At 39.4% G+C, this 17,014-nt stretch overlaps 1 protein-coding gene across 1 annotated transcript; it reads right to left on the minus strand.

Annotated features, from left to right (window-relative positions):
- Positions 1 to 8,594: 8,594 nt before the first annotated feature.
- LOC127511375 (uncharacterized) lies at positions 8,595 to 17,014 on the minus strand. Its single transcript, XM_051892168.1, has 8 exons — positions 16,061 to 17,014; positions 14,683 to 14,774; positions 12,788 to 12,873; positions 12,237 to 12,604; positions 11,929 to 12,012; positions 11,739 to 11,840; positions 11,309 to 11,437; positions 8,595 to 9,347 (listed from the first exon to the last, which is right to left on the minus strand). Exons 2-8 carry the CDS (start codon positions 14,751 to 14,753, stop codon positions 8,595 to 8,597), a joined length of 1,593 nt encoding a protein of 530 aa, XP_051748128.1. The 5' UTR covers positions 14,754 to 14,774; positions 16,061 to 17,014.

A 17,014-nucleotide genomic window follows, 5' to 3' on the forward strand; every position in this document is an offset into this window, starting at 1 on the left:
TGATGTCAAATGTAAAGAATTGCCTAGTTACTGTGTTTGCCATTTCGTGAGGTTTATGCTTTCGAGTGAAGTGTGATGTTCTTCTGCTGTGTCTTGTGACGACTGTGAGATCCTCTGCTGGGTTTAAAGGCTTTCCCTCTGAGGACTGACACGCCTGAGGGCTTTTTCTTTAGAAACAAAACTTCTCTTCTTTAACTTATCTTACGTAATTGAAACAATTTAGTTGTTAGTTTGAAACAAATAAATACAAACATGATAAAGAGTAAATAAATAAAAATATGTATCACAAAACAAGCTCAATAAAATGCAAGTAACAAGTAACCCAAAAGTAATAGGTAAGCCAAGGAGAGAATCAGTTCATCTTAATCCAAATGTTTTTTTTTTTGTTATTTCTATACACGTGAAAGGATATTTAGGCCTCCAGCTTTTCTATAACTAACCAATACTTTTCTTGTGTAGATGCAAAAGTAACTGTGATTTCTGGTGTCAGTCGCTAGAGCGTCTCAAGATCAGGGGAGTGAGATTTACACGCACAGCTCTTACTGGCCTACGTCCGTTACACCTTTTCAATATATTTCCATGATGCCGTATAAGTTGTATTTCAAGACATGTACTTCTTTGTCTGTTGTGTTCTTCCCATGATCATTCAGCACAATAAATATCACAAGCAATCCTGATATATGTGATCTAACCTGTGTAGCAAAAAGAGATCTACATTAAAACTGTGATTCAATTCCAGCTCATTTCAGTATTTCAACATTACAAACCTATAAAATCCACTCCCAAACTTACACAAATCTCTTCCTCTGTTCGATTGCAGCAATAGTACATGTTCTCTCTGACTCGCACGTTTCTTGTTTCTCTGAAACCGTTTAAATCACTTTCAGCATCAGAGCAGTGACTCATATGAAACTTTCTGTGTTTTCATTCTTGCACCATCAACACTAGTGAACGAAACCTATGGAGTTATGATCTATGACTGTGATACGAGTAGTTTTATTTATTTATATTTAAAATATACCTGTAAATGGATTAAATAAAATTTCTTTCTTTTTTCATAGCTTTTTGTAACTCAGTGATCAGTTTTAACAATTCTAGGATTATAATTCTGTTGGACTGCAGATGAGAAATTTGAGCAAATAGACAATGATAATCTAGATCATCTTTCAGTCTTCTGCTCACTCTCTCTACACTACACTGTGAATAAAACAGCATGACTAAACATTCATCATCATTATTAATAAAATAACACTCAAAAACACTTTATTGAATGCATTTTATTTTGGCATATTGTTTCACTTTATCATGGTTCAGTTTTGTAAAATGCTGTTTCCTTCTTATATTTTAACAAATTTTGTACAATGTTATTTATTTTCTGTAAGCCTCTTTGATCAGGCTACAGAATCTCTAGTTTGGTTTCATGTTTTTTATACAGTTTTTGGATCAATTATTTGATTGCTCAAGACATCCTGCATCTGCATCCTTGTTCATTTCTTCTTTCCAGAGTCTAACTGGCTTTTTAAAGGCTTGAGAAACTTTCCCATTAGTGTATGAATCTTTATTTTAATTAACCTTTAAGATTAATTAGAGACTCATTAATCACAAGACGTCTGTTAAGAAAAGAAACTCTTACACAAAATACAGTTAAAATCACCACATTTATTACAGTATAAGAGATAATAAACCATTGCTCCACCATTGCTGTAAACACAATAGGTTTTTTTTTTTGTCAGTTTCTAACAAACTGAAAAACAAGTTGTTTTTTCGCAAATAACTCACAAATAATTTCCCAGTAATAACAAAAGAAAGATGTAGCTGTAAGGACGCTGAGGCGGCATTAGAATCCATGTGCAGTGTTTAATGTATCCACAGCAAACAAATCCAAAACAGCAGGCAAATAATCGTAAACGTGAAGCAGGCAGAGGTACAAACACAGTAAGGCAGTCCAATCCAGGCAACAGAACAGTGGGCAATCCAAAAGGCAGTAAACAGGTGAAACAGGCAATGATCATACACAATAAGGCAAAATAATAGCAATGGGAAAATGCTCGGTAAGGCAGACAGGCTGGCAATACTTTGCGAAGTACAACGAGCAAGGCCATGCTTAAATGTCCACCAAACAGGAAGTTACCAGTGAAGCAGAGGGAGCGGCATACAGTCAGTACTCGGGAGAGGGCTCCCTCTGCTGGCGTGGCGTTACAGAATCCCCCCGCAGGAGCGACTCCTGGCACTCTACGTGGACGCCCCCGTGGCTGCGGTGCTGGACGATCGGGTCTGGCTCGATGAAATTCCTCAATAAGCGATGGATCCAGAATGTCGTGAGCGGCTACCCAGAATTTCTCTTCAGGTCCGTATCCCTCCCAGTCCACCAAGTATTGGAGCTGACCCCCTCTCCATCTGGAGTCCAACAACTCCTTTACCGCATATGCCGGGGTTCCATCAATGTCCAGCGGTGGAGGTGGATCTCGGTTCTTGACGTTGGGGTCAGATTCCGGGTGGACCGGTTTCAGGAGGGAAACATGGAAGGAGGGAGAGATGCGATAGTTAACAGGAAGCTCTAACTCATAAGTGACCGCATTAATCTGTCTCAAGATCTTGAATGGGCCTACGTACCTTGGACTGAGCTTCCTGCTGGGTAGCCGTAGCTTGAGGTCCCGTGTAGAGAGCCAGACCCTTTGTCCAGGTTGGTAGGGAGGATGTGGGCGACGTCGTCAATTGGCTTGAATCTCCTGATTCCTGACAGCTCTTTGTAGACGTACGTGAGCGCTGTCCCACACCCTCTCGCTACGGCGAATCCAGTCAAGGGACGGTTCTCCAGACCACGGGAACATAGGGGGTTGGTATCCTAGGACACATTGGAACGGTGTAAGACCAGTGGATGAGTGCCTCGATGAGTTCTGCGCATACTCTGCCCATGGTAGAAACTCTGACCACCGATGCTGTTCACGCCCACAGTATGACCTGAGGTATCTGCCGATCTCTTGGTTCAGCCTCTCCACTTGCCCGTTGGATTCCAGATGGTAGCCTGAAGTTAGACTGACATTAATATCAAGCTGTTTGCAGAATGCTTTCCATATCTGAGACGTGAACTGGGTTCCTCGGTCAGAAACAATATCTTAGGGGATACCGTAAACCCTGAAGACGTGGTGGAACATCACTTGAGCGGTTTCCATAGCTGTGGGAAGACCCTTTAAAGGAATGAGTCTGCAAGCTTTAGAGAAGCGGTCAATGATTACTAGGTCTTTGAGGTATGGGCAATGGTTGTAGTAGACCAGATGGAAGTTCTTTGGGGGTTTTAGACTGTGCACACACTGAACATGACTTGACGTAATTTGTTATATCCTTAACCATAGATGGCCACCAGAAGGAATTTTGTGTGAGGTGTAGTGTTCGTGAGATACCTGGATGCCCAGAGCAAAGTGACGTGTGGACCCATTGCATGACTCGGAGTCGAAGCCTGGAAGGAACATAATGTTTGTTAGCAGGACAGCCTTGTGGTTTGGGTTCATTGCTCTGTTCTCTTTGGATTTCATCCATCAGATCCCAAGTGATTGGTGCGATGATGATGGATGGTGGCAAGATGGATTCTGGTTGGTTCTCCGCCTGTGGGTGATCATGTCTCCTGGAGAGAGCGTCAGCTTTGCTGTTCTTACTACCAGGACGGTAGGTCACAGTGAACTGGAATCTGGTAAAGAACAAGGACCAACGAGCCTGGCGAGGATTTAATCTTTTTGCACTTTTTATGTATTCAAGGTTCTTGTGATCTGTGATTACCTGGAAGGGGTGAGTGGAACCTTCCAACCAATGTCTCCATTCTTCGATGGCTGCCTTCATAGCTAGAAGCTCCTTGTTGCCAACATCGTAGTTTCACTCAGCATCCGTGAGTTTCCTAGAAAAGTAAGCACAAGGGAAAAGCTTGCCTGGTTGTCCGTGGCGTTGAGAGAGCACTGCACCTATTCCACAATCGGATGTGTCAACTTCCAGCACGAATGGTAAATTGGGATCGGGATGTTTTAGGATTGGTGCAGTCGTAAAGCTGTGCTTGAGGTTGGTAAGTGCTTGTGTAGCGTGATCTGTCCATTTCAACTTTGACAGTTTACCTTTCAGTAGGGATGTTAGTGGTGCTGCTGTGATGCTGTAGTTGCGTATAAAGCGTCGGTAGAAATTGGCAAACCCCAGAAAGCGCTGAAGCTCCTTGACTGTAGTGGGTTGGGGCCATTCAGTGACTGCCGTGATCTTGGAGTTGTCCATTTCCACACCTTGATGACTGACGTTGTACCCTAGGAAAGATGTTCGTTGTACATGGAACTCACATTTTTCTGCCTTGACATAGAGTTGATTCTCTAACAGTCTGGTGAGTACAGTTCTGACATGACCCTTGTGTTCTTCCTCAGACTTGGAATAAATCAAGATATCGTCTATATAAGCCACAACATATTTGTTCAAAATGTCCTTGAAGATCTCGTTAATGAAGGACTGGAAGACTGCAGGTGCATTGGCTAGCCCATACGGCATGACCTGGTATTCATAGTGCCCCCTAGTGGTCAAAAATGCAGTCTTCCACTCGTCACCTTCCTTGATTCTAATGAGGTTATAAGCACTTCTAAGATCTAGCTTGGTGTAAATTTTAGCTTCTCTGAGTTGTTCAAGTGCTGCAGGAACTAGTGGTAGAGGATAGCGAAACTTAACTGTGACATTGTTAAAACCTCAATAATCAATGCATGGACGAAGTCCTCCATCCTTCTTCTCGGCGAAAAAAAAGCCTGCAGCTGCTGGGGAAGTGGATGGACGAATGAAACCGGAATTGAGAGCTTCCTCGATGTATTCTTCCATAGCTTGACTTTCTGGACGTGACAGGATATACTTTACTTTTCGGTGGTATGGCATTAGGTAGGAGATCTATGGCACAGTCCCATGGACGATGAGGTGGCAGTTGAGTGGCTTTGGTTTTGCTGAAGACTTCCTGAAGTTCTTGATAGCATGATGGTATGGTGACTGGCTTACATTCTGGACTCTCTATGCTGGTGGTAAAACAAGACTTGGTAATGGTTACTCAGGCAATTAGAAAAACAGAATTGTGACCAATGTATGATCTCACCATGTTGCCAAGAGATGACTGGGTCGTGAACAGATAGCCATGGATATCCAAGGATGATTTCATGGCACGGAGAATCAAGGACGTAGAAGGTGATGGTTTCTTGTTGAAATAGTCCTACTTGCATTTTCATGGGCAGAGTTAGTTGAGTGATGCCATCTCCAATGGGTTTGTTGTTAACGGTGTTTACCTTGAGTGGAGGTTCACAGTGTTGGACGGGAATGTTGAATGTTGTAATGAGGTCCTGATGAATTAGGTTTAATGCTGAGCCAGAGTCAATCAGCGCTGTAAATTCAAAGGAGCCATTTTCAGCAGTAATCGTGACAGTAGTAGTGAGAGATTTGGCGTTGGTAACTGAAATATTGTCAACACTTACTTGGCTGTTGTCAGCGTAGTTTCTCCGGGCTTTGAGAGGACAGACTGCGTTGCGGTGGCCTGCATTACCACAGTAGAAACAGATTCTGAATCAATCGTCTTGATCTCTCATCAGTAGTTAATCTCGTGACCCCTAGCTGCATGGGCTCAGGACTGGCATGATCATTGGCGTGGCTTGAGTCGGAAATCCGTGTAGCTTGCGAGGTATGCATGGGTCTTGTTGACTTGTTCTGAGGGCGATGAGTACGCATGAGATTGTCTTGATGGCTAATGTGACATACTCAGAAAAGGAGTGATCTTCACCCTTACATGCAGCTCTGCCTGTAACTCCATATTCAAACTGCGACGAAACAGGGCTTTGAGTGACACATCGTTCCAACCACTCTGAGCAGCAAGCGTTCTGAACTCAATAGCATATTCAGCGGCGGATCTGCGGCCTTGAGTTAGCTGCATTAAACGAGTGGAAACACCCTTGCCCCCTGCTGGGTATTCAAACACATCTCTAAGTAGTTTTATGAAGTATGGGTAGGATGTTTGGAACAAGCTATCAGTTTCCCAAACTGCAGCGGCCCACTCGATCGCTTTGTCCATTAGCAATGACATGAGGAATGCACACTTCTTCTCTTCTGAATCATAGTCACTTCCCTGATGCATGAAAAAGATTTCTACTTGGCGTATGAAACCTTTACATTGCTCAGCAGAACCATTAAACTTGTCAGGTAATGCAAAGCTTACTTTTCTGGGCATAGGCGGTGGTAGCGATCGCAAATACTGAGTGAAGTAGTCATTAGCCACTTGAGCTTTAGCCAGTTGATCACGGTACTCCTTGAGAACGTCGCTCTGATAAGCGAACGCGGCCTGTAGATTCATAACATCTGCTGGATTCTTCGGTGGCGAAGTATTATGTAAGGACGCTGAGGCTGCATTAGAATCCATGTGCAGTGTTTAATGTATCCACAGCAAACAAATCCAAAACAGCAGGCAAATAATCGTAAACGTGAAGCAGGCAGAGGTACAAACACAGTAAGGTAGTCCAATCCAGGCAACAGAACAGTGGGCAATCCAAAAGGCAGTAAACAGGTGAAACAGGCAATGATCATACACAATAAGGCAAAATAATAGCAATGGGAAAACACTCAGTAAGGCAGACAGGCTGGCAATACTTCGCGAAGTACAACGAGCAAGGCCATGCTTAAATGTCCACCAAACAGGAAGTAACCAGTGAAGCAGAGGGAGTGGCATACAGTCAGTACTCGGGAGAGGGCTCCCTCTGCTGGCGTGGCGTTACAGTAGCTGAAGTCCTGCATCCTAAAAAAGGTCAAAGGTTATATCTAGAAAGACTATATAAAAATGAATCCCTAAAATGTGTAAACTGCCAAAATATCTCTCAAGATCAGTAACCAGATTTATTGTTATAGCACAACACTTCACCATCCTCTAAAGTTAATCACTAATTAGTGTCTATCTGACATTCAGCAGATGTTTTGTCATCTCTGTCATTAGGTTTATTCAGAAATAAGCTCATATGGACACATGTGACTTCAGTAGCAATCATAAGAGAGATAAAATTTGAGTGTTTTCTAATAGCAATATTTTTGGTAATCATAACCCCTAAATACTTAACCGCATTTTTCACTGTAATGCCTTCTATATTTTCTAAGTCACAGTTATGGATAGCCATTTTTTAATTCACATTTTTTTAAAGTTTAGGGTCAGACCTGATGCCTTTGAGAAGACAGAAATTTTATCAATAACTAATGGAAGCACCTCTTTATTTTTAAGAAATAAAAGAGTATTGTTATATTGATAATATATGCCAAAGCTTGCCTATTTTTTCCCCAGAAATTTATTCACAGACTCGTTTATTCAAATTGTGTAAGTAAAATGACACTTCTATATAGACTAATTATTTTCATTGTTTTATACGCTTTTCATAGCAGAAACTGATTTATTACATGAAACAGTCCAAAAATGTCTGGGTCATCTGGGAGACAAAGGCAACTTTTTCCACCTTTTGACCACAAGATGTCGTTAGTGTGCACCGTTTTGAAAAGCTTTGAGTAATGAACCTTTTACGATACAGTTGAGGGGAAAGCTTCAGGGGAAAGCTGTGCAAAGCTTCATTTCACCATCACTCATTTTTACAGTAACATACTGTAAAGTAGATTACAGTAAAGAACAGTGTTGCCAGTATTTTACCATTACTTTACAGGACAATTTTTAAACACTATTACAGGTTAACAGTGATTTGTTAATCACAAAACATGTCTACAAAGCAAATAAACGAATACAGACAAAAATAGAAGAAACACAATCAAATTTATTTATTAAGAGTTGTCACTGAAAAATCAAAACTTTTTTTTTCATAAATCATTTTCAGAAATCACTAACGCTTTCCCCAAAATCACAGATAAGAACTGATACATCTTCAGAAAGGTTAAAAGATTAAGAGAAAAAAGAAAGATACATTCCAGATAAACTGTAATCTCTAAAACTGTGTAACACCCAAAATTACTCATAGGAAACATAATCAAATCTTTGCACACATAACAAAAGAAATAATATAATATGAACTGATTAATCAATCATCAAACAAACCTGTCATAGCATCACTCTTAAACATCAACATCATCCTCTACCGTTAAACACTAGCTAGTGTCTATATCCAACATCCAACAACACCAAATACAGCTGCTCAGACAATAATATCAATCAGCCATTATGCCCAAATATCCTACTGTATATATAAAGAACTAAAATATTTTCAGATTTTTATTTTCATTGTTTTTTGTCATCAGCATCTCTATAAGGTATTTTCACAAAATCAGCTCACATAGACACACAAGCCATGACTTCAGCAGTTGAGTAGGGTTGTCAATCCATTTTAACCAAATTAATTGTATGATATGCCAAGTAATGAATCATTTATTCACCCTCATGTCATTCCAACCCCAAATGACTTTAGATTTTATCCTGATTTACCTTTCCTACTGAATTGGACTGGGAAACCTCTGCAAAGTAAATCATTAATTGTGTTGTTAAAGTTATTTATTATTAACTTAATTATATTAAGGTAATGCTTGAAATTGACAGCCCTACTTTAAATATTAAAATGGGTCAGACTTTACTCTGTCACACGTTTAAGAGACTGAGCAGGGTTTGTGGCGCCCCATGCTGCAGGATTGGGATACTCCCCCTCCTTCAGTAGGTAATGGGGTTTAGTGTAGTCAGGATCCTCAAAGAGCCGCCAGATACCACTGACCACCTTACAGGAGCGAACCGCTTTTATGCCAAACTGGTCCTCCACAGAAGAACAGTCAACAGTGATCTCATGCATTGGGTCTTCAAAATTCTCCCGTTCAAAGAGCTGAATCTTAAATGATGTCACACGATTAAGAGACTGAGCAGGGTTTGTGGCGCCCCATGCTGCAGGATTGGGATACTCCCCCTCATTCAGTAGGTAATGGGGCTCAGTGTAGTCACGCCCCTCATAGAGCTCCCATACACCACTGACCACCTTACAGGAGCGAACCCCATTTATACCAAACTGTTCCTCCACAGAAGGACAGTCAACAGTGGTCTCGTGTTTTGGATTTACCAGATCCACCTGTTCATAGAGCTGGATCTGAAATGTCACACTTTTAAGAGACTTAGCAGGGTTTGTGGCACCCCATGCTGCAGGATTGGGATAATCCCCCTCCTTCAGCAGGTAATGGGGCTCCTTGTATTCTTGACCGTCATAGAGCTTCCAGATGCCTTTGATAACCTTACAAGAGCGGACCACATCTATACCACAGCGGTCCAAAGAAGGACAGTCCCCTGTGATAAAGCACTCGTTGCCTCCAAACTCATCTTTATCGTAGAACAGAATCAAACACTTGAAGGAGAGAGAAAAGATCAGACAAGGCAATCAAATCTCTACACACAAACACCCAAAGAAATCATAACAGCAGGAGTTGGTTAAAATCACATAAAAGTTATATAAATGAAGTGTGCACTGTTTTTTTTTTCTTTTTTTCATGATTCACAATTATTTAGGCTATATTCATGATTTATAATTGCCCTCAAACACTGTAGCTGGTTAGTGTGGTTTACATCATTGAGAAGACGTGAGTTCTGTGCCAAATTCATCTTATTTTTACTTTCAAAGGATGAGGATGTGAGGAATCAGTGGTTAGAAATCATTTTTACAATGAAACCACAGCAGTATAATCTTTTGTTGTGTTCCTGTTATTTTACTGACAACTGCTTCGTAAATCTTGGTGAGTTCAACACGGGATTCGCAAAACAATTGTCCATGAAAGATGGGTCAGCAATTACCCAGTTTATTTGGACCAACTTACTTCTTAGAATCACAACCTGTAAGGTTGATTAATATATATATATTTTTTTTTAATATATTTTCTGTTGAGTGTTTTAAACATAGTTTTGTTACATGGTTTATGTGTAGTTTTGTGTTCTATATTGTGTAGGTCTCTGGCTAACTCACGTTATTACTGTCTTAGTGAAATACTTCTGTTAATCATCTGTGGGCCACTATTACTGCAGATTATCTGTCGTTCTTACTACTTTGAGTAATGATAAAGGATGGAGCAAGATTTTGGTTTACAAACTGTAATGCATCAGTCATTCATGTTTTAGCTCAGCTCACATTTGTACGTGGTAGATCAATCACAACAGACTGAGCCATCTGACCAATCAGAGCACAGTAGGCTAACAGAAAGGAGGGGTTTAGAGCAGTGGTTCTCAGCTCCAGTCCTTGGGACCCACTGCTCTGCACATTTTGTATGTCTCTCTTATCTGACACACTCAGAGCCCATACACGCGTTTAGCTGTATACGCAAAAAATTGTATCATATCGGCGTTTCGTTCAGATGTTTTTAAGAGCCTGAAAGCACTGTTTTTTTTAACCTGGTCCCAGAGTGGATAAATCTGAAAAGGACACCATTGTGTTATCATGTGTACAGCCAATCCGTATATATTTTTTTAAATGATGAGGTCATCACCCCACGTCTCAACCCTAGTCAGACACCACTACGTCACATAACAGCAACAACAACAACAATAGTGAACTACATGCTTGTGTTCATGCTGCAGAAGTTACTGAGCCTGTTAGCTTTACTAAAATAAAGCTTTATTTCTAAGATTTACTAAAGTTTGAATACAGCGCACAAGGTTTATGCGCATGCTCCAAGTTGTCTTCTCTGTTTTTAGTCTATCTCTGTGGCAGAATTACAGCGCCACATACTGATCTGGCATGTGTACTGCATTGTTTTGAGTTGGTTTCAGTGGTTTCATGTGTATGCAGATATTTCTTGAGAAGAGAAAAAAAAAAAAAACCCAGATCGAATAGGGAAAGCTCTGGCTTCGTGTGGATGTGGCCTCTGTTCAGTTCATGGAGTTCTCTCCTAACAGGCTGATGATCTGAATCAGGTGCATTAAATAAGGGTAAAATATTTGTAAGTTAAATAACATGCAAAATGTGCAGAGCAGTGGGTCCCCAGGACTGGAGTTGAGAACCATTGGTTTAGAGAGACTGAATCTTCAAACTGCTTTAAACAAATCATTTGAGAACCTTTGAGAAACGAGGTGATATTAAATGAATATGATGAGAAAATGAAAGTGTTTTTTGACTTTGGATGCACGTAAACCTGTTGTAGGAGACCTCCAAAACAAAATTAGGAACCTTTAAAATAGCATAATAGGGGCAATTCAACCCTTTGTGGAATTTGTTCTGGAATTCAAGTTGAATGAAAACATAAACATGCAAATGTAAGCTCATCCTGCATACGCACACGCACATATGAACACACAGGGTATCAACACAACAGGTCATACCTTAGGCATCGGTTTAAAATATTCTCTGCTCCACTCGTCAAAACACTGCTGAGCTTCCTTGAGCTTTTCTTCTGGGCCTTTATAGTACACTCTAAACAGTTCTTCATAAAAATCTTTTGGCAGGAACATCTGTCATTACAAGAGTTGTCAGAAATTAATGGAATAATAATTCACTACATAGTGTGTACTGTACTGTGTATTATTTTTAACATTATTAATACATGTTTTTCATTACAGAGGCATCAAAAATACAGAATGTGGAATACACGATAGAAATAAATATGACTTTACTTGAATTGAGAAATCTTGCAACAGTTTACCCTTCTTCAGGCAGTACATGATAGGAATGAATTGGCTTCTTTGTGTAAATAATTTGTTTGTAGTCTTTAATTGGGTATGTATTTTTAATATTTCAAAGTCACATGGGTACCTGATCAGTAATCAGGAAGACTTTGTCCAAGTCCCTCTTGCGGTAGAAATAGACATTGTCCATGGGGTTTTTATCCTTCATGCCACAATCCATGAGAACCACCTGAATAAGAGAAAATTCCCATTTGAATAATTTAAGAGAAACTGAAGAGATCAAGAGATGCAGATTAAAGGTTTATTTTTGAACATACATCAACCACAAAATCATCAACTTTCAGATCTTGTTTCTTTTCCTTATTCCATCTCTTCACTGCTGCTGTCCAGTCACGCTTTACCTTTATGAGGGTTTGAGAAAATCAACAGTAAAATACACCAAATGGCAAAAATTAATGGCATGCATAATATTTTCAGCTTGTAGAATACCATCTATACTAATATCTGTAATATCTGATCTTTTGTCTCATTACCTGTACAAGCTGCTACAAACTGAAAACAATGTTACAATAGAAAATATAATGAGCTAGATAGTAGTTTATTTTAGTTTTACACGGTCAAATACCTTTGATTTGTCTCTTTTCTCCAGTTTGGCCTCTCCCAGAAACTTTGGCAGGTCCCTTTTGAGAATTTTCATCACTATTTCTCTAGCATCCTGAAGATCTTCTTCCTGAAGGATTTCTTGGGCGGCCTGAAGGTTTTCTCGTGCTGTCTCTAGGTTTTTGTCTTTTTCAAGTTTGTTTGCACCTTTTTGGAGTTTCTCTGCAGCTTTTTGAAGTTTTTCTGCATCCTTTCTGAGTTTCTCTGCAGTGGTTTCAAGTATTATTTTGGCTTCATCTGGCTTTGTTTTTTCATCTTTAAGATCTCTTTGGGCTTTTTTAAGTATCTTTTTGTGATCATACTCAGGGCACAATATTTTCTCAAGAATATGATCTGTTAGAAAAGGAAGAACATAACTATTGTTCTTTCGCATTTTAGTTGAAACATTCCTAATAACAAATCCATGAACAACTTACTGAGTAGATTATAGATACATCATAGTACCATTTGTGGATATAATTCCCTCTCCCTCCCTTTTCCTTTTCCTTTAGTCCCATACACAAGCTTCCCGCTGACCTGTGAGTTTGGTGTATTCTTCCATATCTTTTCTTGCTTCAGAGATCTGGAAATGGCCATCAGCTTTTACTAGGGCATCTCTAATCCTAAAATGCAAAGAAAAACAAGTATATATATGTTGTGTACATTACAGGGCCTAAAACAAAGCTTGATGAACACAGTGTACTAAATTTTCCAATACCAAGCCATATTAAAGGGGTCATATAATGGTACATGCACTTTTACAAGTTGATTGTACTGAAATGTGTGTTGGCAGTGCCTGTACACAACCATCCTATAATTATAAAAATCCATCCAGTGTTTTTTTTTTTTTTTTTAATCTCCTTGTATGTTTTCTTCTGTCTCAAATTGAGCCGTCTGACCGTGTGACGTCACACTGTCGGACGCCCCTCCCACGATTGTTAATTGACAGCAGCGTTTCAACACAGACCCGCCCTGAGCGAGCTGTCATCATAGTCCGCCATTGTTGATACACTGGAGCAGAATGGTGTCTAAGCGATTGTGGTGTTCTGTTCTTGGGTGTAATAACGAACACAGCAGTCATTTTGATGTTCCTAAATCCGAACCGCTGAAGACGCAGTGGCTGAGTTTTGTTTTGAAGGGAATATTCCCCTGATCAACGTCAATGCTTTCATGTTTGCGCGAATCATTTCTCACCAGACTGCTTTATAAACGAGGGTCAGTATAAAGCAGGTTTTGTTAAGAAGCTGCTCCTCAAAAAAGGATCGGTACCAACTATTCATGTTCCTGCTGCACCTCCAGAAGAAGTGAGTGTAACGTTTTATTAACCTTTATATTAATCTTTGCAAATATTAATGAATGCGGCTAAAGTTTACACTCAGGGTACATCACGGCATGCTTTCTATAATTCATAATCCTACGTTTATAATGAACAACGCGTTATGGTTATTGTGTTGTAGGCAGGTGGTAAAGTTAACGTGGTAACACTACACTAAGCTTACTTTTGTAGATGGTTTATAACGGTGTCTGTTACTGATTAAGAAGTAATGTCAAAAAAAAAAAAAAAAAAAAAAAAATCGTGTTGTAACAGTTACAGTTACTGCATGAAGATGAATGGTACCACAATACCTGCAAAATACTGTTACATCCTGCAAATGCATATGATTCAAGACTATAAATACTCTTACTGATGTTTTTTAATATTACGCCAGAATAAGTTATGTTACGTTACTACGCTACCCTGCCAGTACATACAAAGATAGATCAAAGTGACATTACGTTAACCAACCATTCAGAAGCGTCCTGTTCGAGCCTTAATTGTCGAACTTCGTCGGGCCCGTCATCTTGTTCGGGTCCGACTCCGGTTCAAATTGATACAGTTGCACAGATGTGTCCTCAGAGACTCCCGCTGCCATTCTTTCTCCAAAATATACCCTCAGCTGTTGTCAAGGCAACACTCCAAGTGTGTTGTGTCAAAACGCCCCACAGAACAGAGGGACGGGGTGAGCAAAGCTCATTATCATTTAAAGACACATGCACTGAAAGGGCTTGTTATAAACAGCTGTTTTTGACCAGGTAAAATGAGAATTTTTAAGTATATTACAAACTTTTCATTTAGACCCTAAAGAATCATATTAACTTGTACAAAAATGGCATTATATGACCCCGTTAATGTCTGGAAACAGGACACAAAAATATACAGGCAACAACAAAAATATACATGTATCACAGCTATAAAAGAAATAATATACGTTTGAGGTATAATGTGACCCTAGAGTCAGTCAGACAGCTAAATAAATAAATATACAAATAAATAAAAAATCTGCACCAGTCATTATACAGAAATGTATTCATTCTGTGATTGACCATTATATCAAGTATTTCAGAGAGCCTATTTAATTTGTGACACACACAAAAAAACCCATAAAGCTTACATGATTTCAATAATATTGACAGTCTTGTGCTGGTAGGCCTGGCGATGCAGAGTGTATCTGGTGCGAAACATGTCAAAAATATTATGTGCCTCCTGTTAGAGAAAGAAAAATGCACCAGAATGTGATGAATGTGAAATAGATGCATTTTATATTATACTATATTATATTATATAGTGCATCATAGATTTGTACCACAAGATCATGGTTGGTGTTCATAGTTGTCAAGTCCGCATATAGTACGCAACTTTGGGCTTCTTTTTTTGGCAAGTCGCGTTAAAAAATCATGGGTCGCGGCTTGCGGTTTTTTGGGCTTATTTTAAAAAATGTGGTTGCTTGTTAGGAAAATATGATAAGCAACTTTGTTTCTTTACATTTATGGACGCCGTTTTCTCCAATACATTGATTGACACTGTCTACTCACAGCTAATAGCCAATCATGGCAATAATACAAGCGCTGTAATTCGTCCTCCCTATCCCGCCTCGTTCTCCCCCTCATTAAAAAATATCGTTCAACATGCAGGCATATGTGACGTTGTAAATGCAAGTAATGATAGTAGACGTAGACGCACGTTTTCACAAACAATGTCAGCACCAACATGGACGGTGCAGGGAGGAAAGGCACAAAAATATATTTGTATAATGTATTTATCATTACAGGTTATTAAAAAAACTAATACTAACAGTATAGGCATGGGTCGAATTTATTTTATTATAATATATGTGGTTATATTACAGCGCTCCCTTAGTGCTTGTCTTTTTCATGTTTGCAGTGTGTGTGTGTGTGTGTGTGTGTTCACTACTCACTGCTCCTAATGGGTGTGCACTAACTTGGATGGGTTAAATGCAGATGACAAATTCCGTCTAGGGTTAGGTTACCATAATTGGCCTTCACGTCACTTTTTCTTTTCCATCTCCAAACCTATTCTGTTCACAGCTGATCGAAGGATATAGTGCGTACCCTTCTGCTTTGTTGTAATTTGATGATTTTTTGTAAAATAACGTGTGTTTTTGCTTTTCAAACTCCGAGTGGTTTCAGTTTAATATGCTGCAGGCTCATTTATTGATAATAAATAATTGATAATAAATAATATTGGGCTTGTTTTGGGCTTGTTTTTGAAGCTGCGGTTGCTTAAATTGTCTTGCGAGAGTTGGCAACTGTGTTGGTGTTATCAAAAGTTATTATACTTAATCTGCAAATGCATAAAATGTGTCAAAAGATTCTGTAGATGTAACGGAGTTAAAAAGAATGTTAATTATAACAATATTCATTTTGTTTAATTACATGAAATTAGAAGGAAAGTTAAATCAAATGGTGTTTTGGTGCCCCCTAGTGGCTAATACATTGCAGAGAGTAATTATTTTGTCCTTTTGCGCTTACCGTAGTTCAGCAGAAAATGGCTGATACTGCTGCGGGTATGCGTGTTTCTTTTCTGTGCTGATTACTGTTAAACAAATGTGATAAAAGTGCATACAGAGTTTGTTCATTTTATGTTTTTCTTGTTTCAGTTTATGGTTTATGTCTGCAGTGTATTTCTTTGTCCATAAAATACACTTTATTGTTTCTCAGGTATGTGATTTTCATGTATATTCTTTGTTGTTTTGATGCATGGAATTGCTGCGGGTTGTGTGTGTAGTTCAGCAGAAAATGGCTGATACTGCTGCGGTTTATGGTTTATGTCTGCAGTGTATTTCTTTGTCCATAAAATACACTTTATTGTTTCTCAGATTCTTGTGTGTCATCTATTCGGGGATATAAAGCTATAAACGTTACACTGGTGCCGTGACTCTTTGGATCGCCCTGATCAGCTTGATGCAGATCGGCCGTGGTTGCTGCTCCTCAGCCGTGTTTGAACCCCGTTCGGATCTTCAATGTCATGGACAAAGACTGTAAACGCATACACAATACATGATCAAAGCCGAGTGACTGTCAATCACTTAACACTTTTTGGACTTTTGAGCACACTTACACTGATACACTGCTTTTTGAACTGCTTGTATATATTTTCTATATTTTCTAACTGGAGTGTTGTTTCAGTGTGTCATTTTCACAGTTTAAGTATATAATACATACTCGTTTTCTTTATTACTTGTAAGTAACAGTGACTGAGATATGACAAAAATTGATTGTGATACTGATATGGATAGAACATTCATAGAAGCCACTGGTTTTCCCAGAGGGAGAGGTGGTTGGCTTGTTGGAGCTTCTGGGAATGATGTTTTCAGTGAAGGTGGCAGAAGGGGGGTGGGTCAGTCTAGGTCTCACAATGACCACAGTGGGGGTCATGGTTTAAATTTAACAACAAATAATTCCCCTGTTGTGCATGCCACAGTT

The sequence above is a fragment of the Ctenopharyngodon idella genome, chromosome 1 (genome assembly GCF_019924925.1).
Source record: "Ctenopharyngodon idella isolate HZGC_01 chromosome 1, HZGC01, whole genome shotgun sequence".
Lineage (NCBI taxonomy): Eukaryota > Metazoa > Chordata > Actinopteri > Cypriniformes > Xenocyprididae > Ctenopharyngodon > Ctenopharyngodon idella.